We start from the raw sequence: 24,076 nt of genomic DNA, 5'->3' as shown, positions 1-24,076 counted from the left end.
ATAACTCATTTTCCTAATAGTTATTTTTACGAGACATACCATGATAGACATATATTGTAAATTAGCGACAATTAATCTACAGATCTGTCCATCTACCTACAGATGAAACTAGCAAAATCCTGCTTTTTGCTAGTTAACAACATCATAAAACCCAGTGCATTAATTAGGTGATTTCAGAAAGTGGATCTGTCACAACAGCTTAGATATTTTTCTAAATTCAATACAGTCATCCATATATAAGTTAGGAAAGGTAAGAAGTACATTCCCACCTCTCAGCCAGTCTTGTAAAAAAAAAGAAAAACATCCAAATGGAACTGTATGCACTGGAAGCTTTCTGGCAATGTCTGCAGCTTCTAGGCATTTTCCTTCCTTTTATATAAAAATAGCAAGCAGAACAGATACACTCTAACAATATGTGACCCAATCCCACAACTATATTTGAACTACAACCATTCACTGTACATCATTTAATCCTAACCAGTTGCTTTTGCAGTATTGGAAGTCTTTATCACACGTTGTTGCTGCGCAACCAGCCTAGAACAAAACACTTTTCCTATACTATCATTTTGCTTGTGATCAAATGTATGGTCAACTATAGCAGCTTTAGTCCTGAATACTGTATTAACCAGATTTGGAAAACAATCTTCCATGTAACTTACAAGAATCCATTGTGGCAGGGCAGATGACATGTCTAAATGCACAAATGGATCACGTGCCTTAAAAAAAAAGTGCACAGTGATGTGATTAAGCGTACTTTCTGAGAAATGAATAACTGCCTGTCTTAAGTAGATCCACATCAGTTTACTAGAGCTGTTATTACAGATTCTTATTTTATTACAGAAAAAAACATGCATTTGGTCACCTGAAATCAAGGGAATATTTCAAGTAGCTCTTGACAAGAAGAAATTTTACCAGTGAAAATCTAAAAAAAAAAAAAAAAGTTGAAATTCCTAAAAAAGTGCTAGCCCAGGTCTCTTCCTCATACATTGGCCCAACATTTCATTTCAAAAATTCATAGTAGAGTAGAAATTAGTGGCCGTTTCAAAACCAATTGATATTTTACTACAACTCCCATGCAGCTGTTCCTATCTGCATGTTTAAGACAATGTAAACTCAATCATTGTACAAATCAATTAGCTAACTCAGTCCTTTCTTAGCCTGAATAAATAGAAAATGTGGATTCTCAGTAGGACCCACAGAGAAGACGCTCAAGAAACTACATGACAATATCACTACATGAAAATAGGTTAACCAAAGCGAGTGTGAGCCATATGCTGAGAAAACACTGTGTGCACCAAATTGTGACACTCAAGTTTGCTACACATATCATCAGTGAAGTCTCTCCAAGGAGTAATGCAAGAGTTGTCTCCATTTGGAACTCATAATAGTTATCAAGTTCAATGTTCAAATAACACTGCCGATAATGTCAATAAATGACAGCAATCATCAGCACATAAATGAGCTGTTTTACAAATGCAATGATCTGTGCTAGTGTAATTGTGCTTAGGAGAATTACAGAACTAAGTTTATTTCTATTGTCAGTACCTGCTAGCATCTGGAAGCAAGGAAGATCAGAAAAATAATAGTACAGTAAAATTATGTTCTCTTTTTGGATGGGTATTGAAACCTCGGATCCAGAAGTGCAGCACACGTATCTTCTGCAGAAGGTGAATGAAATAATGAAAATATAGGATCATATTTCAAATCATAAGAGCTAATTTGAATATCCTGATCACTACATCAATAAATATAATTTATCCTCCCCTCCAGCTTCCAAACCACATTATGATCATATCTCTTCAGAAAAGATGTGACATTGAATAGACAAATGCTATTTTGTGTGTTATGTTGCTGAAATGTAAATCTATGATCTCACTCAATACAACTGCTGGTCAGAGGAAAGGATGCTAGTCTGAAAGAAGGTACAAGACAGAATTTCTGGTCTCTTTAGGAAAAAAGCAGTTCAGGAAAAAGCAGCAAAGGAGGCACAAAAGCCAGACCACCTAATTCTCAAGCAGTACCAACAGACCAATGAAGTCCATCTTTAAAGCAGATACCAAGAAAAAAGCTTTTTTTCATTAGAACTTTACGGTCTTTGAATGAAAATGTCACTAGTGAGTTATAAGAAGCAAAAAGTAAATTGAAGACCAGTCTATTTCCCCATAAGTTATTATCTGTGAGTATTAAAGAAAGTACCTTGGCAAGATCAAAGAGTGACACAACTGTATTTGTCTTAGTTGACTGAAAATGTCTAATTAGACTGACAAATCTGTGCTGCTTTCCTTTGTGAGATACACAGAAAGAAAGGATTTAGCCTGGACCTGCATATTCTGGAAAGACATTAATCAAGATTATTGGAGCCTCCGTCTAAAATAAATTTAACAGGCTGGAATGCCTAATGGTTAAAATCAAAGGTTGAGAAACTTATTCCGGGACATACCAATGGGCTGAGCACTCTACATGGATAATGGATAGAAATCTTTATTCTTTATAAAGAATATTCTGCATAATATATGTCATACACTGTAATGTTGTCACTTTAAGATCATAGCTGAAAACACCCACAAATAATTTATTATTTTAAATTCCAAGCTATATTTGAACAGTTTGGCAAGCATTATCCTTATCCTTACAAGAAATTAAGATGTGCACCAGATCTTCAATAGAGTACGTATTTTATGCTTCCTCATGGACAGCATAATCATAGAATCACGGAATCCTTAGAGTTGGAAGGGACCTCTGAAAGCCATCTAGTCCAACTCCCCTGCAATGAAAAAGGGACATCCACAGCTTAATCAGGTTGCATGGGGCCTTCTCCAGCCTCTCCTTGAAAGTCTCCAGGGGCAAGACATCTACCACATCACTGGGCAATTATCCATCTGACCTCCCAGAAGGGTACTGATTTCTTTTCCACAGAAATTTTTCCATGGTTTTGGTCTTATGACGCCAGCTATCCAAGCCATGGAGCAGACATATTAGGGGCCTGTCCCAGGTCAGTGAGCTCTACAATCTCCAAGAAGCTTATCTGAAACAGATCTCTTTTTACTTTCCTTCAGGACCACTCTGAAGGATATTTGAATCACAGACACATTCCTATCAGCAATTTAACTACTATGAAGTTATACGTCTCACCCATTTCTCACACAAATTCTTCTTGTCTTCCACTAAACTGAGTTTCATTTCCTTGCAGAAATAGTATACATTTTGAAATATAATTAAGTTATAGATATTTTAAATATTAACGTTATTGCCACATGATATTTCCAGTAACATTTTTCTTTGCTTTGGATGTTTGTTTAAGACCATATCCCACTATAGTCTGGGAGCTTAACATACTGTATAGTGTGTCACTGGTCTGTGTATATGCAGTGTATTTTTAAAGCATTTCATTTTCCCATTTTCATTAAGTAAAACTGTAGTCTAAAACACTACTGGCAGTGTTAACAAATTACAGGAGATATTCTGATGTACAATACAAACAGAAGTTTGCAGTTACGCTGTTTTGTATTTAACAACAAGTGATATGTAAACCTAAATCCTACTAAAATTGTTTTGGATTTTGTATCACTTTGGGATGATGGATCTTGAATCTTGCACAAGCTTTATACACATTTCAAAAAGGAGAAGTTTTAACTTCTTACATATGAAAATGAGCAATTCAAATAGCACAGACTGTTCTAATACAGTAAGAATAGTTATTTAACCTGATTTTTGACATTAGGTATTAGATAGTTTTCTTTGTATCTTAGCTGGCATTTCTGCAATGAATCAGAATGCTTCTATGCTAAGTAGTGTACTCATGCAGAATTTGTTCATTTTGAACTCACAGAGTTTTCAATTTAAGTATAAAACATTATATTGCAAATAGATACAGGTAAATTGAATAAAGAGAATAAAGGGATGAAAAATGTGACAATATTCATAAACTTGATAAACAGCTACCCCAGAACATCATCAGCATAACCACTGCAAACTTTTTCAACATGGTTAAAGGAAGGTTTCAGTAACACTGGAAGTATAACCTAGTTCTGCCTTGCAAACAGTCAACTGGAAGCAGAAAGATTCTTATGATCAAATTTAACGTGAGCCTCCCCCAAAAAATAATAATACTGATAAGCATGGGAAGGGGAGAGGCTAAACAGAAAGGCCTTGAAAGTAAAGAAAAAATGTTTATTTCTGAGGAAAACAGGGGAGAAAAACTGGAGTAGGGTAATAAATAACTGCACATAGCCCCAGGTGGCTATATTTAACATTCCCCAAAGAGCATATTCATTCTATTTGATTTTTCTACCACTTAGAACTGAAGTTGTAAGCAGGCCTGACAACGGTGATGTCTAACACTAGCAAGATAAAACAACCATTAGGCATCTCAAAACCACAGCTGGAGATACTGCCCAAAAAGAAAATGACGATTTCTTCTCACTTTTACTGCAGAAATAATGCATTGCAAGCTGACAGAATCAAATTCTACCAAAAGTAAGGAAGAAAGTAGAGCCATTTGTGCTGTGGCAGCAATAAAATGTCCCAGTATTGAAATGCAGAAACTTGTAATGGAGATCCATATTGACTTTCATCTTGCTTTCAGTGGGCAGTATGAAGTGTCAAAGAGTTATTGCTTTAATATCATCTAAGATGAGACCATTTGTTGTGGTGCGTGTGTATCCAGGAAATCATTGCTCTAACCATGTTTTTAGAAGCACTTTGACACTTTATTAAATCTTCTTGATGCACTTTTGTCATACAACGGTCTCTATAGGCCCACTGAACTACCACGTAGTTTAGGCAGGAAGCTTTCTGGAAGATTTCCTCATCAAACATTGCAGGGTGATTTCCAGCTTCACTCAGACCACTAAAGTCCAGTACTAGTCTCTGTTACATTCCTATAGCTAAACACAGTTCTGTTAACTTTATAAATCATAGAAAATCTCCAATAAACTACAGTAACAAGAGCAGGATCTGGTCAACACTTCATTCTTCTGGAGATGTAATTAAACAAAAATTTTCTCTAAAATTAGAGGAAGCTTTTGAGGAGAAGGAACACTAATTCTTTCACAGTTTATGACAAACAGAGAAGAAACCTTGAGTAATTTCTCTTTATTTGGCTGCAACTTTTAAAAATGATTACTGAGTGTTTGAGTCTCATAATTCAGTCCTGCTACCAACTGGATGTAGTGCCAAAGTTGTTGGGGCAACACTAAAACTTGGCTTGAAATTCATTTTTCTGCTGCAGCAAAAATAACTGACAGAACTGCAGAATGGTTGATGTTGGAAAGGACCTCTCTTTCCATCTGGTCCAATCCCTGCTCAAGCAGGGACATCCAGAGCAGACTTGGTGGCTTTTAAAGATCTCCCTTTCAAGAACGGAGACTCAAAAGCTCTTACCCACACAGTGAAAAAACACTTCCTGATGCTCAGACAGAACCTACAGCATATAGTTTGTACTGGTTGCCTCTTGTCCTGTCACCAGGTAGCACTGAAAAGAGACTGTCTCTGTCTTTTTTATATCCTCCCTTACTGTATTTGTTCACATCGATAAGATCCCCTGAGCCTTCTTTTATCCAGGCTGAATGGTTCCACAGCTCTCTGAAATTCTCCTCATAGGACAGATGTATCAGTCCTTTAGCCACCTCAGAGGTCCTTTTCTAGACCATCTCTAGTAGTTCCATATCTCTTTTATGCTTGGGAACCCAGAACTGAACACAGCGCTCTGGGCGTGGCCTGACTTCCTAATATAGTTAAGAGGACAATTTTTCATAACCTCAGTGATCAGTGCTAGATTTAAAGTAAAGAGAATAGCCATATATACACAAACACAACCAGTAACTGATTAAATCTTCTGAAACAGTAGAAGACAAGTGTGTTACTTGCATGATTCTAGATTTCAAAGTACTTTATTTCATTAGGTTCTTCCATTTCAAGCAGAAGAAATTGTTTCAGAGAAGGAAATGGAATCATTTAAATTTTTTTCTCTAACTGGACAAAAAATACCTTTAATGAAGGCACTCTATGATCAATAATCACTAGGTGGTGTCTCAGTCAGTATACATGAGTATCAACTTGATGAGGATCTTATGTAAATAAAAATTTTAGAACATGTACTTCATCCTAGTTAATACCGTGATAGTATACTACTGAAATAAATCATTTTGAAATACTAATCCACTACTCAACCGATTATTTCTTTAACCTATGCATACAAGAAGAGCAAATATAAGGTTTTTATTTCTAATCAATACCACTGTCTGGCTATAACCAAACAAGTAGTTCAAAACAGCTGCATTTTTAGGTATGAACACACTATGTTGGTACAATCTGGCTAGAATACCTGAGATCTGTTTATCATAAGAATGTGTTTTACCAAAGATGCTGAAATTGCTCTATGTTGGAGCAACTTCATTTTGCAAGAAAGTGATCTAGATGGTGTGAAGGCTGTAAAAGGAAAATGAAAAATGGCTCAATCAGGATGTAATGCTCCACTGCTTTTCACTCCATTATGAACATCAGTGTTGCAGCAGTATATAGCATCATAGTGATAAATAACCATATGCACACCCCCCTATAAGGCTTTGTTACTCTCTTAGCAATACATTTCACAGTATATCCAACTGAAAAAACATTTAAAATCTTGTTCTAATTTCCTTTGGAGCAATTTTACTTACCTAAATATGGTTGCAGTTGAACAGGAGAAAAATCTGTTATTATTACATTATTATAAATACATGTAATTCATTGAGTTTGTTCACCAACACAAGAGGACAGCACATCGTGTGTTGACTTATCTTCACAAAAACATTAAGAGTGGAACATGATTCAGATAACAGTTCTAGTGAACTTACAAATGAGCAGAGAAATGAGATTAATTAAGAACCCAAGGAAACATCCAAGACCAATTGACTCACCTGGATGCTAGGTGGTGAACGATTTTTTCGGGTTGTAGTGGTGGCCATCGTAGTTGTGGTTTCCATGACAGTAGTAGACATTTCTGGTGGCACAGAGGTTGTGGGTGTTGTTCCCAAGATGGAAGGGACCTCCCCGACAAGACGGACACTTCCATTGATTTTAATGTTAGGGTTGTTCTCTGCTGCCATGTTCAACACTTTCAAGCCATTGTAATAGAGACCGGAGAGTTGGCCTTGGAAGAGACGCCCTCTGTCTTTTCCTCCTATGGCTATTTGCGCCTGGGTGTTGAAGATCGTTAACTGTCGTCCTAGTGAAGGGGGGTGGAACAACATTATTGCTAGACATTTCCTTTACTTTGTACCTTACATTGAATCCTGGCCAGAAATGATAGACAACAAAGAAATAGATTCATTCTCAGTGTTTATGAAGACTGTAGGGTAGAAATAGAATATGAAAATGTATTGCCTGTGATTCATTAATAATAGAGATTATTTTGAAAGCAAGAACGCCTGAACCCTCATCCATCCATAGCCACTTGTGCATCAAAAATCCAGAGTAGCTATGATACAGTCAGAAACCTGAACCCGCTTCTTTAGAGTTGGACCAATCTTTAACTACTAAAAAGACTTCAATATGTGGCTTTTTTTTTTTCCTGCTATCAATTCAAATTACAGTACCTATCAAGCTTTAAAAAACCTTTTTTAAAACCTTTTAAAACCCATTCAAAAAACCTTCCCTTTTGACTGGTCAAAGCGTGGAATTGTCTCGTAAAACCATTTTTAACATTGCAAAGGTGTTGAGGGGTGGCCTGAGGAGATAACACCAGAAAAATTGGTGGTGATCAACTGTTAATCACCATCTATACAGGAATTGTAAATGAAACTTAAGATAGGCTTATTCATGATCTTCCACCTGAAAATTTTTTGTTGTGAAGGCTCACGAAACTAAAACCAGGAAAACGCAAACACTAACATCACAATGTCTCTGAAAGAGCGAAGTTCTTGAAACAGTAAGAATAACAACTACATCCCAGAAAGCCTTACATGTAAATCCCACTTACAGATGTTTACATTCAAGAGTAGGCAAGTTAAGTGGTTTATTCAAGGTCACACCTTGAGTATTAGGAGTGGATTGATATAATATGTAATAAGAAACACACTTTTAAAAAAATAAATCCTTATAACAATTGTCAATTCTATTTTTGCAGGCCACTTAAATCACATTTAGCCTTGTCTGCTCTATAAATACTGCGTATGTCCCAGGCTAAGAAATAAATTGCTTCATGCAGTGCAAAGATAGTGCCTATAATTTCACTGTTCTTCAGAATATTAGGACCACACCAGTTGGATCTGTTGAATTACAAGAGAGACAGACTAGGCACTGCTTTGAAGGATTATCAAAACAGCATCAAGACAACCACCATTCAAATATTTGTGTTCTCCTGCTTTTATGAAATTTGTACCATGTGTCCCCATCCCATTCCCGCTCCCCAGTTCTCATTCACCACTTCCTCTACAGTCCACTCTGACTAGAAGTGCAAAAAGCCACCATGTAGCAAAGCACAAAGTATAGCCCACTGCTCATTTATTCACAGACAGTGGTTAAAGCAGATCAAAATACAAGGGGGAGCTCACCAATTTTGGTGGTCGTCGTGGCAGGTCTCGAAGTCAAGTGGTGATGCGGTGTTGCATCATCTTATGGTGACAGGATGGACCATGGGGAAGAGAATGGGGACAAGAGAAGAAATGTATCTGAAAGGAGTTCCTGTCCCCAGAGAGGGCCCTAGTTAACTGAGCAAAAGTGTATGGAGAGGTGCAACGTATAGACACATGTGAAGGTGAGTTGCGCACCCCTTATGCTCCTCACCCACAGATTTGTAAATGAAACACTAGGACTTGATCAGGGTGGAGGAACAGCACTGATGAAAAAATGAGAAATAAGAAACGAGGGTGCCCTTCCCATGGAAAATGTTTAAACACTCGACGCAGCATTTTGCATCTTAGGATGTTTTAAACTTACCAGAGGATCTTTATGTATGTTAAAGCAATAAACATGCACTGGAGCCACAAATTCCCAGCATGTAAAATCAGAGCAGGTTTGGTTTTTGTTTTTTTTTTTCCCCTCAGTCTTTCTGCTTGTCTATGAGGAGAATAGGATCCAGTAAAAATATCCATCAAAATGTACAGCTCTTTCAATCCAAGTCCCCTCAAATCTAGAGGAATTGGTACTGTACACTGTAGAAGGCGAAACTTGTCATATACTACGGCCTCAGAGACTGATTTTCTTCCTAGTAGCTCTGTCTTGTTGTGCATTAGATTTTCTAATGGACATGCTGTCAGTTCCTTACTTCACCATCTTCTGTTCTCCTCACATATTCCCTCTCCCTAGAACTACATTTCCTTCCATGCTGTTTCTGTCCCTACACACCCAGACACTTCATTTGTATTGTTCCATCCTTCCCACTTCACTTATGATACAGTGCCAAAAAATGGAGATGAGGTGAATCAATAGCAGGGAATATCATCACCCATCTTCTTTCACTAATCTTGAAATGACACTGCTGAAAATGAAGGGGAAGTGCTGACCTTTCAAAATTTCCCAGTTCTATTCATTTTTTCTCCTTGAACCAAAACTGTCACTTTCTATCATCTTTTACCAAAGGGAAAAGGGGTGGGCAATGGTGAGGAAGAATCATTTTTTACTGCTCCAGGAGAAGAGCTTCCTAAACCAGGCAGGAAAAGAAAGGGGTTCTGGTTCCTCCCATTTTACTGGAGAATTATGGACCTACAAAAGATGTCATTCACTTCGTTCACTCTAACCCAAGCCCATAGTACATCTTTAGATATGTCTGTCATATCTTTTTTTTTTTTTTTCAAAATGAGAAATTAGTACATTAAAGGTGGGAGCTGGGGGGTGGGGGTGGGGTGAGGGAGAAGGAAAATCACTTCTCTATTTCCAGGCTTTTTTCTGCATCTTCTAATGCTGACACCTTACCCCAGGGAAATGGCCACACTCCAGTAAAAAACAAAATTTTGATTGTGAATTTTGGAGTTGTCCTTGTTCAGTAAGTGGACTGCCAGTTCAGGACAATTCATGCACTACACCATATGGTAAACACCGCAGACAATACTGGTACTGGAACTCTGTTTGCTAAAAGAACAATCACTTGATTGAGTTATCTATAATATGTAATTCTTTGCTCTTCATTCTGTGACGGCGTACACATGCATGAATAAAGACAACAGGGAAATGCATATGAAATGAGAGAATATCATTGAGAAAATGTACACATAATTCTGCCACCACTGACCTCTTCTAACTATTTTTTTGATTATATGTTAGCCCTTGATCCCCCCCTAAGTGAAACTTACTGGGCTGCTGAATTTGATTGAGGAACTGTATTTATAAATTCTATTACATGTGTAAGGGTTGTGAGCTTATAGGCTATATTTTCCACAAAAAAATTCTTCCCACTGCTTAGCGTCATAGTAGAGAAAAATGACAAGTGTATTTTGTGTTTCTGAAGTGATCTTTAAACATTCTGAGTAGTTCAAGTTCTCATTTGTTTGTCTCTCATTGACTTCTTCATTTGGAGAGCTGAATACCAATAAGAAATTTCACTGAGAAATCTTAGTGAAATATAAGCTTTCTGTAATGCTAGGAGAGATTTCAGGCCTGATTTTGCAAACCCAAATTCACATCAACAGTTCTTGCTCCAAAAGTGCAGTTGTTCGCATCAATGAGACCTCTCACATAAGAGGAATTTGCAGAATTAAGAGCTTCCAGAATCAGACCTTTTGTTGAAACGTATCTGTGACTTTATCAGCTCCTCATACTGCAGAACAAACATCCAAACGAGGTAGCAAGCACCAGGTATTCTACTAATAAAATAACCTGGTTTTATGATATCTGAAATTGAACAATTTAGAACTTTTTTTAAAACTCACAGTCTCAGTGAAGTTAATAGTGGTTAATGTTTTACGTATTACTCGTATAATTCAAGATTGTAGGTGTGTACCTCTCTGAATACTGTAAACAATTTATATAATTAAAAAAAAAAAAAACAACCCTTCAACTTTAATGCTGCCACTTCAGAAAGATGCTGCATTATATACATTTCATTATTATGAATTATATAATAGTGGTACCAAAATAATGCCAAATCTATGGCAGTAAAAAACTCAATTAGAATGTGTCTAATCTTACCCCACTCAAGCCAAGAACTAACAATGGAAGACAGCTTTTCTGTGCGTTAATTCACTTATGAATCTGTCTATTCCTCCACTCATCAGTTAATCTTATTCAATTTTGATAGTGAGCTATGCCTTCACTCATCATCTTTATACAGAAGGTATCTATGATTCAGTAAGTGTTGGATGGATGACCAGATGGATGAGCAGACTGGTGAACAGCTAGGTCAATTCTTCATTCTGATTTTTTGGATGCTATATAATTTGCTGAGAAGGTCTATCTACATTGGAATGGAGGAACGAAGATGTATTGTTACAGGTGTTGCACTGCATGATGCCATTTTCCTAATACACAATGTGAAGATTGAATTTCCTTTCGCTCTGGGAAAATCACACGTATATGCATCTAGCCTAAAATCATTCTTTCCTTCAAAAGTGTCTGCATTCTCAAATATTGTCGTTCAGATCCCACTGCATGTGTGATTGTCTTTTAACAAAGCATCAATATTCACAAAAAGTAGACTTCAATTCAAATCTTTAGGATGGCTTACAAAGGGAAAGTACCTTGGCATGCTTATAAGCTCAAACTTAGAGAAGCAGTGACACAAAATAAATCAAAGAAAAAACTTGTAGAAAACCAAAAAGGAAAATAAAAGATATGGAATAAAAAAAATGGGTTCTCAAGCACATGAATAGCATCAAAGAATTCGACATGCATCCGTTTTAATAAAGTTGAGGCAATCACTGTCTTTAGTGTTAAAGGGACTTTAGCAATTCAAACTTACCAAGATTATCCACTGTTTAGTGTTAAGCTTTATTTATTTAATTTAGTTTGATCTTGTAAATTAACAGGGTACCCCACTGAGATTCAATAAGCATTTTCTGTATACCTTTATCTAAATATCTTCTTACTAGCAAGCAGAAACAAATTGTTCCATGAAACCATGATGATCAAAACATATTTCTGTTTTAGTTATACAATTTTCTTAGCTTTATTTATAAACACATCAGAGTTGTAGACCAAATCTGGAAAGTGGGCAACACTGCCAGCTGTCACGGAAATCAATAGGAACTGTGTGCACAGCACTTTGAAGGATGAGACTTTTCACAAAAAATATTTTGACTGCAAGTAGCTATGTTTTTAATGGCCTCAACTTGATCCCTGCTGGCTAAGTCAATTTTCTAATTCAGGTGTGGATAGAAGTTAAAAACAAAATATAGAATATATTTTTCCCATTGCACAAAATTTGATTTTTTTTCTTGGAAAATTTGGTAATACCCACAGACTAAGTCAACACAGAAAATGCAAGATTTGAGTTCAAAGGTCACCCACTTTTATCAGCAGTACTTTCTTTAAGGGAAATCAGAGAAGATTGTGTTCTGTTTTCCAAGGCTTAAAAGAAAGAAACTACCTCTAGTGATTTTTTAATTTAGATAACACGTTTAGTTTAGAAGGAAAAGAACCAGCATTACCAAGAGACCAGCCTAAATCCTGCTGAAATCATTGAGAGTTATTAAGCTATCTTCAACAAGCTTTGGAATGAGTTCTACATCCAAGATTTAGTACTTCTCCAAACTCTTTATAAAAGAACATTACTGTTCTGACACAAGACCCATTTCAGCTGATCACTGAAGTGTATGTAGAATTCTCACTTAAGCCAATTGGACTTTTGCATATTGGTAAAAATTTTGTTGAACTGAGGCCATTTACTCCAGAGAAGCTCACAAAAGATAACAGCAGTACCCTAGACTATGGTAGGGAAGAATTTGAGTTCAAACATAAAATGTATTATTTGAGTGTTGAAATTGTACTCCACATAGAGAATAAAAGCAACAGAACGATCATCTTTCTCTGTCTCCCTCACTGTAGTTTAAAAGAAAATGTTAAAAAATGTTTTCTTTACAACATTTTTTAAAATTGTTTAGTTATTTGAAAACAATTAGAAAACACATAGTTACAGTGGCTGGTCAGACTAATGGGAAAAAAGAAACTTACAGGAAGTGATTTAATAAGGTTTGAATTTTTTTTTCTTTTAAGAAAACTTTGATAATAAAGATATGAATGCAGTTTTAAAACAAATCATAACAGGAAGATCATGCAGTGGTGAAATTGCCATAATACATGTTGTTGCTCTCATCCTTTCTTCATTTTATTTTGTTAGAAAAAGTCTCCTGAATTTTTGCTTGTTTTTCATTACTGTGATAGCAAGCTCAGAATTTTGTCCCTTTAACTGCATTTTAATAGCAATGTATTATAGCATGATTTATCAACATATGGCAGGTGGAAGCTGACACAAATTATAATGAAAATTAAAACAGTCATTTATGCAGCAGGCGATTATCATTTAAGAAACATTTATTTGCAGGCTTTAAAAATGAGGGTTTAGAATCAAATGGGTTTAAAATGAAAGTTTTAATGACTATTACCTTTTTCCTGCAGCCACTCCTCTACAGGCCGGTTATATTTGAAGGGGATTTTCTGTTTTACCATTTGGAACCGTTCACTATCAGTGTTGCCTTTAAAGTTTAAAAAACAGCTTAAAAACAATCTGAAAAGTCAATGCAATGGTTAAGACATCCTAGATTTTTTGTTTGTTTATGACTTTATTTAGCTATAAATAAATAAGCACATGCGTGCATACATAATATATTTGAAAGAGATTTATCTTTAGTAAGGTGGAGAATAGTTATACATCCAATTGCCTGAGGTTCTGGAAGGTCAAGGAAGTTAAATCCTATGAATAACATCTCTCCTTAATTTTCAGAGTATTTTCTTATCCAGCTTGGTTAAAAGGCATGTAGAATTTGTCCAAGACATGAGACCTTGGATGAACTCAGTGACATGAGTTAAAACATTTTGAACAGACTCTAAATCTGATGGTGAAAGAATATAGCAGAACATGAAAGATATGTCAGTCACACAAGCATACAAATAGCAGCATTTTGATAAACCTTCTTGCAGTAGTACAAGATATGTGTTAGGACTTGAAAACTGGTAAAAAGAATTGAGGAAATTAGAAGAAATTAATGGTGAAAGGATGTAATAGAATTAGATTAAAAAAAAAAAAAAAAAAACTCAAAAAAGAGTAAGAAAATAGTAAAAAGAAAAGTAACAATTAAAAACATGAAGAAATGTTAATTAAATATAAATGAGGACTTATGTCCAGTTACCAAAGACTAGGGCCAGTTGCCATAGGAAAACAGAAGTTTAGAAGCTAATATGAAAGCAGAAATGATTTATACTTTAAGTATAAATTTCGTGCAGTTCAGTTGTTTCACATTAATGCATAACTGCAACATTCAGTAAAGTGTATTTTGAAGAAAAGCATTTATCACTCACAGGGAGCACAATACAGATAGGGATAAGAGTCAAAGTCTGTCTTCATATTCCCTAGATATTCAAAAAAGCCAGGTACAGATCAGAAGGGTTGATCTAACCTTTAGTAGAAAGGCACAATATGGCTTGATTACATTAGGAGTGATAAGAAACAAATGCCATCATCCTGCTTTTGTTTTCTTCAACTACAAGTCACTTTGTGACTCATTCTAATGTTTGCTTCATGTTTTATTTTTATAGAAGCTGTTTCATCAGATAGGCATAAAAAGAGTGTCCTTTTAATAATAATACTGTGAAAACTAGAAAAACAGAGTAAGCCCCCAGTTTACTGTGGTATACTACCATGAACAGATCCTGCACGCCAGTGCTCCAATACATGTTTGGAATAGGTGGTAGTCCAAGAATCACAAGTGCTCTGCAAAGTTTGTAATGCTTCTTTTGAAATCCCACAAATAAATAGCCTAACAGGACTTTATGTTAATCTGAATTTTGAAGCAGATGCTGGAATCTTTTTTCCAATGTAAATACATCCTGAAGAAATATACATATACATGTATATTTCCTTGACTACATACATATATATGAATAACAGCAGGATGCTTCACCTGGTCAGCGGTAGAGATTTTCAAACTGCAAGGAATATGACTGGTAATAAAGGTCTGGCTGTAGAAGGGAAAAGTGTAGTGAAATGAAATTTCTCAGAAATAGAACATCTCATAAGAACAGGCCAGCAAGACTAAGGTAAAAAGGAAATGGGACAGTGAAAAAGACATGACAGTTAAAAATGAATTTCTTGTAAATGACCTTCAAGAAAGCCAGAAATGACAACTATTGCCCACCACATCTTTAAATCTGTTTTAAAAAATCAGGTTTAATTTAATTTTATTATTATTATTAGGCAGATATATTCAGCAAGATTAATATATGTATAAAATGATACCTTTTAAAATCTATGAAAAGCTGAAGGACATTAGAAAATTCAAATAGGTTTAAAATTCAACATTAGCATCTGATCTAACTTTTTTGTTTTGCTTTTAAATTTTATTTCATACATTAGTGAGAATAAGTTTTAAATAAATGTGCATGAGAACATATTTGTTGATATACACGATTACAACAGAGTTAGAAAACAAGCTTTCCCTTTTCAAGAGCTTGGGTTGTTCAGCAAATACCATTAAACACATACAATTATTAAATTAATATTGATTTTAAGCTTAAAAAAATAAACACAGCATTTGATATGAGACTTCAGAAAGGAAATATCATGGTTGCAACAAGAAGTGATGTAAATTCAACATGAAGTAAGTTCAGTAATGATCCTTTTGTGACCTCAGTGCAATGCCTTTCTAGAACTATATGACATATATGCCCACATGGTTGAACAATCCCTTCACTCACATAATCTGGACTCCCTTCCTTCTCTTTGAGTCCAGCTCTAATCCAAAGCCTTATTTCAGAAAGGAATATGTAGGATAAGATGAGTCATTTTGGTTCAGTTTAGAAAATGTATAGTTCCCATAGTTCCTTTGAATTCAGAATCAATGTAGGTCTCAAAGGCCTGCAGAACATTATTTGTTACAAAAAGGTTGTACCAGTTGGTGTTGCTACTTGTGATTGACTAAATATTTTTCCAACCATAACTTCTAATTGTTTAAATAATATAAAGAGAAATAGAATATTGTTATTTAAGATAATCTCCACCCTTATTCTTCTGCAGAAAGAAACCCTGTACATTAAAATAGTTTATAGACTGCTTCAATACTCAGTTTCATCTATAAAAACTCAAGCTCAGAAATGCATTCCTTCACATATTTTTCTCCCTCCTCATGCAAAATTCTCTAATACAATCAAATCCAGATGCATGATGATGGGGATAAAACAAGTCTGTTATCCCATTTAATACTCATACGTGCAACTACAACAAATCCAGCTTCATCTCCGAAGTTTACTGATACTGGAAATGCAAATATGCTGTAAAACCTCAACTTTCCAACACATTGTTAAGTATCTAGATTCTTATGATCTCAAGGTTTTTCATGGTAGCATTTTGAAATGTTCTGGATCCCTGAATTCTTTTTAACCTGAACATTCAAAATATCTGGTACGTATATAATAAAATTTAACCTGCTGGCTAAATACTTTTGGTTGCCAGTCTTTTATCTTTTCATGGATCCCCCAGTATATTACTGCTAAAACTGACTACACAGATATACATAAATTAGATTCAATTCAGATCAAACTAAAATGGGAAAAATCAACAGAATTTACTTCTGCTAATCACTATTAGCAGTTCCCACAGGAAATGTTTTTATTCATAGTAAGATCTCAGGGAGAGATACTTAAAATTTTCTCATGGGCAAAGTAGAATTTTCTTCCAAGACCTTACAATGTTGGATGATGTTTTACTTACCCTTGCATGGCTCTTTAAGGAAACAGTCAATTTTTTTTCGCCTTAACACTTATTTCTAAACAAAAATGGATTTTTAAGCCAAAGAAATTAAAAGAGAGATTGAAGCTCTGAAAAATGTTTCTTCTTGGCCCAGATATCAATCACAATGATTTACTGCCTTTTGGTAAGAAAGAGAAAAGCCAAAAGATTTCAGCAAATTGCACTGTGCAGAAAGGAAGTGTTTGCTTCCAGGTGGAATATTAATACAACCTGACGTGTTGTCAAGTCTGTGAAGATGCTAAGAAGAATATCCTAAGAAAACATTAATCTGTTCTAAATTAATGCCAAAGGCTGTTTTATGAAGAGGGAATACAAGCAGCAACATTTTCTACTTTGATTATAAGTTTGTAAAAACAACAAGACGTTATCTTATGAGCAGTTATAAAAGAAAGGCTATACATTGGTATGAATGATTTAAGAAAATGGTTCCAGATTAGTGCTCTAGGTTTAAACTGATTCTGCCTCACTTTACTTTTTTTAGATGGAATTTCAGTGCAAGGAGGACCAGCAAGTTTGACTGCTCTGCACAGCAGCCTCTGACACCCTCTGAAACCATTTGAGATGTTACAGAAGCCCCTAATCTCACTTTCTAAGATTTACATATAGTTAATTGACATCAGTGTGGGAAAGGGGGGCACAGTAGTTTGCAAAGTTGACCTTAAGTGTGCTCTATCTTCTACTGAATAACTGATCCAGTTCAGTTCAATCCCTGGATTCCTCCAGATCTGATGCCAAGTGCTCTAGAAAAAGAGGTTGAGGTACTTCATGGAGTAACTACCAGTTTACTCTAATATTTAATGAAAGGCAGAGATTTTGCCAACCACAAAAGTTTCAGAAGGTTGTTTGTGATAGGCACACACTGAACCTACTGAAACACTTCTGTTGCACTTGCAAATTAACTGTATACTCAATTGTCCCATTTTCACATTTTCTTAAACACATATATAGTTTTGAACACTATGAAGTAAAGATACCACTTGTTTACATTTTACATTCAGAGCTGCCTATTTTGTAGTATTACTACAAAGCCATACTGTGGCATATGTAATATAGAACAGGAAACGTTTTCATTAAAATTGTAACACGTAAAAAATATTTACTCACAGCTGTTTTTATAAAACACTTGGACAAAGTCCAAATCTGAAACCACAGATGTGACTTACACAGAAATGAAGCAAGATAACCAAGCAATTAAACAAAATAATTATAAGATTGGTGATGTGCAATCTGTCTTTGTAACTACCACAGATAGTCTCTACAAATTCTTGCAAAGCTTTATTTTTTGCCCTATCTAAGAAGGGACACTATGGAAAATGAATTCAAATTTTTCATTTTATTTTGAGTGACTGAAAAATAGCCAAATACTGACATTGTTTATTTTTATTTCTGGTCTCAGATAGTGTGTTTTTTCTTCACTCTTAGATTCAGTTCAAAACATATTTTGCAATTGAGTTCTCATTTTATTTCTTCTCTTTGTTTTTCTCCTTAATCCTGGATGCCCTTGACTTATCTTTAACTTGCTCTGATCAATTTGTTTGCTGTGAGCCACACCTCTCCGTTCATCTCACTGTGGAATGGAGTTAAACACTGATCTTCACATTGCAGCTTTCCTCAGCACACTGCTTTCATGACAAAAAATGGGATCTCAGTAGCATAAAAGTTACTCATTTGATCAGATGACTCTAGTTGCATCTAAGTTCCTATCATTTCAATCAAAAGCTTTGTGCTGTTGCCATTCTATTTTGGTTTCCCTTGCGATTTACATTTTCATATGTACCATCCCTCTACTTCAGGTACTCAGATTTAATATGTTAACTATAAAAATATTTAAAAAATTTAAACTAAATAATTCTGGATTTATCTTTAAAAAAATGTATGGTCCAAGTTTAAAGTAAGGCAGCAAAGGCCACGCTCAATGGGAAATTCAGAGGCAAAGTAGGAGATTAGGTGCAGTTAACATGAACCATTATACCAGAGAAGAGTTCACAAAGTCATCCAAATCTGTCCCTCTGCCCCAGGAAAAATTCACAACATTCAATCTTCTTTAGATTAATCTTTCAGTTCTGTCTTGAACGACCAAGAACATAAATGCCTCACCTTGATATCTAACCCACAGGTACAACAGGAGCAAAATGAAAAGAAAACGCAGCCCCATGAATTTGGAAGGAGGTTAATCAAACTTTTTCAATGGTGCCAAAGAAAAGTTAGTTTTGATAAAATGCGATCAGGACTTTATTTTGCATGTCAGATAATAATTAATTACTTCAGCTGATAATAAGAACAGTCTCCTTTAGCTCACTTGTGTTAGAGAATTGAGCTAGGGTATGGTATAGAGAAGGCAGCTCCCAGTACAACCAATTTACAGATATGAAGCAATCTGAATGTATCTTCTCTGAGAGATTCTGTAAGTAGTGTATATATCGTGTTTTTTTGCTGTCCATGTCCCAATTAAGCTCCATATCAGGCACCTAAGGCTAAAGTGACTATTAAAGAACTGAAACTACATATTGATCTTTCCATTTTAAACAAGGACAAATTTCATTTTGCACAAAGAGATATGAAACAGAGATCAGAATAAAATCCACTGTTATCGCCCTCACATCTCATTTCTTCGATTTCTTTAGGAAAACTGATTTACATAGCCCTGCAGGACCAAGGAGTAACAACAAAATGCCAAAGCCACTTTATTTACATTTATATTTTAAATTCCATTAACTCTCATTCATCTTAGCTGTGGCTATGCAAGTCACACTGGAAAAACACTGGTGGAGAAACCAGCTTACAGGCATTCACACCAATTGGCATTGGTGTTTAACATGGAACTACGGAAATACAGCTGTATGTACTGCAGAGTACATCTGTGAACAACTGCCTTAGCATAGTGCAGGGTCTGGGGAAAGAAATGCAGTGCCCTTACTACACCTGCTTTACAAAGAGTCAGCGTCTCACTGTGGTGCTCCTGAAAACAAGTGCATTCAGGTAGACAGTTAGCTTAAGTCTGACACAGCCAGCAGGGAGATAGAGCTAGGAATGTCCAACATGGATTGGAAAGCTAACCAGTTATAAATAACAGCACATTAAAAAATTCTATTGAAGGGATCAAGTTCTCTAGGGTGAGCACAAGGAAATAACTAAAAACAAGTAAAAGACTGATGAAAGAAGGTTATTAAGAAGCACTTCCTATGCAGATTACATACTAGGCAATGCTGGCCTCTTCAGGGAAATTCTTGAATTATTTAAAATTGTATTCGTAAAACCTAGAAGGGTGTAGTGAGGAATATCAGTTGATTATGCAATGGAATAAACAAGAGATTGAAAACATCTGCTTGGTCCTAATTACTACGAATCCGCAAACTTTGCCTCCTCTTGAAATGATTTCTCCTGTTTCCTCCTGTTTGCATTGGCTTAGAAATAGGAAAGAATTCCAGGTCTCTGTAAGCCTTTTCAAAGATGGATGCTATTCACAAAGCCCAGCCATGAACTAGAGGCACAAGAAACACCCAAACAGTGAAAAAAATTATTACTGAGTAGCACAGGGCCAGATGTAAGGTGGGTCAGTGGGAAAAGGCACTTTCAGGCTTTTTAGATGTATTTTTTTCTACTCTAAACTTTTAAATCAATTGCCTTCTTGGAAATTACCTGAGTTACAGAAACTGCTATGGTAAAGGTAGTAGGGAAGAGATAAAATGCAACTCAGTCTGTTACGCAGAGTAGATCTCACTGACTACAAATCTGTGGGGCTTAAGGAAAAACAGAAAAGATATTTCAAGCCTGACACTAAAGTTTTCAGTCTATAGAGTGCTCGAGGTACTTACTAACCAGTAGCAAAAATGCAATCCAAAAAATTTTTTATACTCAGTGCACAGTGTGATATTTTCTATTTATAAGTCCCTGAGTATAATTGAGTAACTTGAGGCTTTATCCTAACTTCACCTACTGGAAAACTAAGCCACAGAGTAGTAAGAGCATTGTCCCAGTCAAAGAGAACAGCGTCAATACAGTTAGGACTGGAATTTGGGAATTTCTGGTTTCCACTTCTATGCCTGGTCCTTTTCATTTGACTAGCTCTTCACACAGCTGCTCTGCTTTGATCTTTTGTCACATCATGGGATTTCAATGATTTTGTACTCTCCAGTGTCTTTAGTGAGCAGGGAGAAGGCTAATGTGGATGCATGAGCCCCTTCTGTCACTGCATGTCAGCTGTGTCAACCTGGGATTACAGCTGGCACTGTTCTTTCTGCAGGCAATAAGATCAGAACAGCACAAAGTTGTTGTTCAATCCTCTAAGCCCTCAGGCCAGATGTTTGTTACTTACTCTGTGTGTGTACTGGAGAGAGAGAAAGACAAGGACAGACGGAGAGTTGGAAGGAAAGAGAGGAAAAAGAACATTATACAGTTCCATTTGAGCAGAAAAACTGAAACAGAACTAACCCAGAGAGAAATGTAACCATATTAATATCTGGGAGTTCATTGCTGTGTGCTGTCTAGCAGAATTCCCGCTATCCAGCAATCTTATTTAGCCTGATTCCCCATCTGAAAAATATTTCTCCATCTTTCTCTGCGCTACAGTATAGAGCTACATTATATATGTGTATTATATATATACATATATAAATACACACACACAAAATCAGTTGACTGAACCCCTAATAATTCATCTTGTTTGCTCTAGCAAACAAGAAATTCAGAAGTTTTTGATGATACTGCTCATGCTTAATACCTGGCCATTCATATAGCCACGGAACACTCGACAAAAACAGTTCACAGCATTTGAACATTCAGTCAGGATAATCATGTTTATGTAAGCAATCACACACTTCAGCCTAGAATTATTAGCAAGACTATTAGGACATTGCTATGTCTTTTAGTGTGCATTGCTGTTTCTGGAAAGCAGTATGGTGATGACTTTATCAAGACATACAAGGGAAAATAACATGGCTTGGATCCCTCAGGGAATGTTATACACCTGTTCTGCACCAAAGCATTTCTGGCACAAAGACTCACAGGCCTATAGCAACTACAAGAGTGTAATCCCAGTATTTAGGGAAATCCCTCAGCCCAGAGCATTTATATCATATGCAAACAGGGTGATAAAACCTAGATAGAAAGACGCTTCATTGCCCTATGGATATCTTGGTATATTTTCAAATAGACATAGACCAAGTCTACAAGTAGGGAAATGTACAGCTCATCTCTTTCAGAGTTACTCTGTATGTCATACTGTGATTTGAGAATTAAGATCATCAGTGAAAAGAAGGAATTAGAAAACAGAGAAAAATGAGAGATGCCTCTAAGTTACCTGGGTTTTATTTTGTCTGGTTTGTATTAAATTTTGGCTGATCAATGTGCTTACATTATAGCAGAATAACATCTACCAAATTTCCACTGGAGAGGGAGTGAGTATATTTTCACATCATCATGTCTCTCTAGATAAATTAATGAGGGGAAAAACAAAAGCATTTGCTTTCCTGCAGAGTAACACATGTAATGACTGTGGCCATGATACAAACATGCATTGTTTATATGACCTCATGTTTCAGGTCACAAACTAAGCCTTAAAGGTACGATAGAACTTCTCAGAAATACATATTTGGGGGCATACTTTCATTGTTGTCATGGTAGATTTGCTATCATTTTCTGAAGTATCAGCCACTTGTCTGCTCTGCAACTCAAAAAGCTGATTAAATGTACAGAGGCTCTGGGAAAACAGAATAGAAACCATTCCAAATCCAGGGTCATTGAACAGAAGTGCAATTTGAACCATTCTAACAAATTTTCTTTTTTTTTTTTTTTTATTTTGTATTCATCTGTAAATTGGACATAGGGGACATCAAGGCTGATTCAGAAAGTTGCAAGAAGAATGCTACGCTAATTCAACTAACAACGTGCAGCAATATAATATGTATTCCTGTTCTTTAGGACTGCACTGACAAAAATTTTCCTCAAAGCGTTAGTATTTTCTGACAGCATTTTCTTTATCCAGGCTATAACCAAGAAAAAGCATTTTGACTAGCTGAAATCTAGCAGTACCACTGTGGCATACATTTACTTGTTAGAATATATATATATATTTCATAACTGTTACACAGCAATAGTGAAGAATGCTACATAAAAATCCTTCTTATTCCTCCATGCATCTTCCCTATACCTAACGGACTCTCTGTGGGATCCTACATGGGAATTAGGTTACATGCCTGAAAATATCATTGTATATGTACATTTCCTTAGGTAAACTTTGCTTCTTCTCTCAATCCGATTGATGTTAACTAATTCTGTACTATTTGATCTGCCTGGTTAACTTGCACTTCTTGATTACAAAAAAAAAAAAAAAAATCATCTCCCTCTTTCTTAATGATAAACTTATAGAAATAGCAGTGCTTGATAACAAACCACTAATTTGGTCTTGAGATGTTTTGTGATGGTAAGGCTGCATCTTATGTAGACTAATTGAGTGCATATTCTAAAAGTCTGGACCACCTTTAGGAACTGAAATTCTAACAGGAAGGATGAGTACTGAAAGTTGTAATATGGTCCCTTTTTTCTTTTTCCCTTCTGTCTTTCCAATTCTCTGTCCTCAGAGACTGAATTTGAAAGATAGAAAAGCCCTACAGCACTTTCACACAACTGTTTGGGCAATGTGGAAATGATTCACAGTGTTATACTTCCTGCGGGAAAGCAAAAAACAAAGTACATGGAAGTGAAATTGTGAGCATCGTGGAAACATTTACATAACTTTTTGTGTAATCTCAGATGCTATCTCATCATTCAGTATGGATGCACCTGCATTAACGCATGTACACGAATGTTTCTGCACAAATTCCACAGCACATTTGTCTGTTGGTGTCCGAACATGTGTAGTCTTGATATCCCAGCAGATATAGGGGCCCAAAACTGAGTGCTCATATCATGTAGCCATATTTATCTGTTTTTCTACTTTATATTATAGATGTTAAAGCCCTAAAGTGACAAGTTACAATCAAATTTTGATTTCATCAACTTGTCATGCTTTAATTATCCCTCTTGGCAGATCTTTCAACATATGTCAAAGTACTGCCTTCAGAATGTCCCTCTCCAACTCTGTTTTATTAACCTTGTCTTTTTAAATGTTTTAGGCTCATTATGAAATGCAGTAAATCTGTCAAAGGTACTTTACATGCCGTCTCCAATTCATGATGATAGAAAGCATCTAAAAGCTCATTT

The 24,076-nt window shown here is 35.8% G+C and overlaps 1 protein-coding gene across 4 annotated transcripts in view; it reads right to left on the bottom strand.

Annotated features, from left to right (window-relative positions):
• The window catches only part of NRXN3 (neurexin 3), an 891,094-nt gene that overhangs the window by 99,862 nt on the left and 767,156 nt on the right, over nucleotides 1–24,076 (bottom strand). For 2 of the 4 annotated variants that reach the window (XM_042814128.1, XM_042814126.1), the window contains 3 exons: nucleotides 13,518–13,607; nucleotides 6,900–7,207; nucleotides 2,384–2,386 (listed from right to left, as the gene is read on the bottom strand). In XM_042814128.1, the coding sequence (XP_042670062.1) occupies nucleotides 2,384–2,386; nucleotides 6,900–7,207; nucleotides 13,518–13,607 (401 nt within the window). The remainder of the gene's footprint in view (nucleotides 1–2,383; nucleotides 2,387–6,899; nucleotides 7,208–13,517; nucleotides 13,608–24,076) is intronic. The other 2 variants (XM_042814127.1, XM_042814129.1) reach the window with 1 other exon arrangement.

Source organism: Centrocercus urophasianus, unplaced genomic scaffold (assembly GCF_019232065.1).
Source record: "Centrocercus urophasianus isolate 14NV4802_14NV808 unplaced genomic scaffold, USGS_Curo_1.0 seq_14, whole genome shotgun sequence".
NCBI lineage: Eukaryota > Metazoa > Chordata > Aves > Galliformes > Phasianidae > Centrocercus > Centrocercus urophasianus.
Note: the sequence above shows the minus strand (reverse complement) of the source record. Positions and strands in the feature narration are given on the sequence as shown.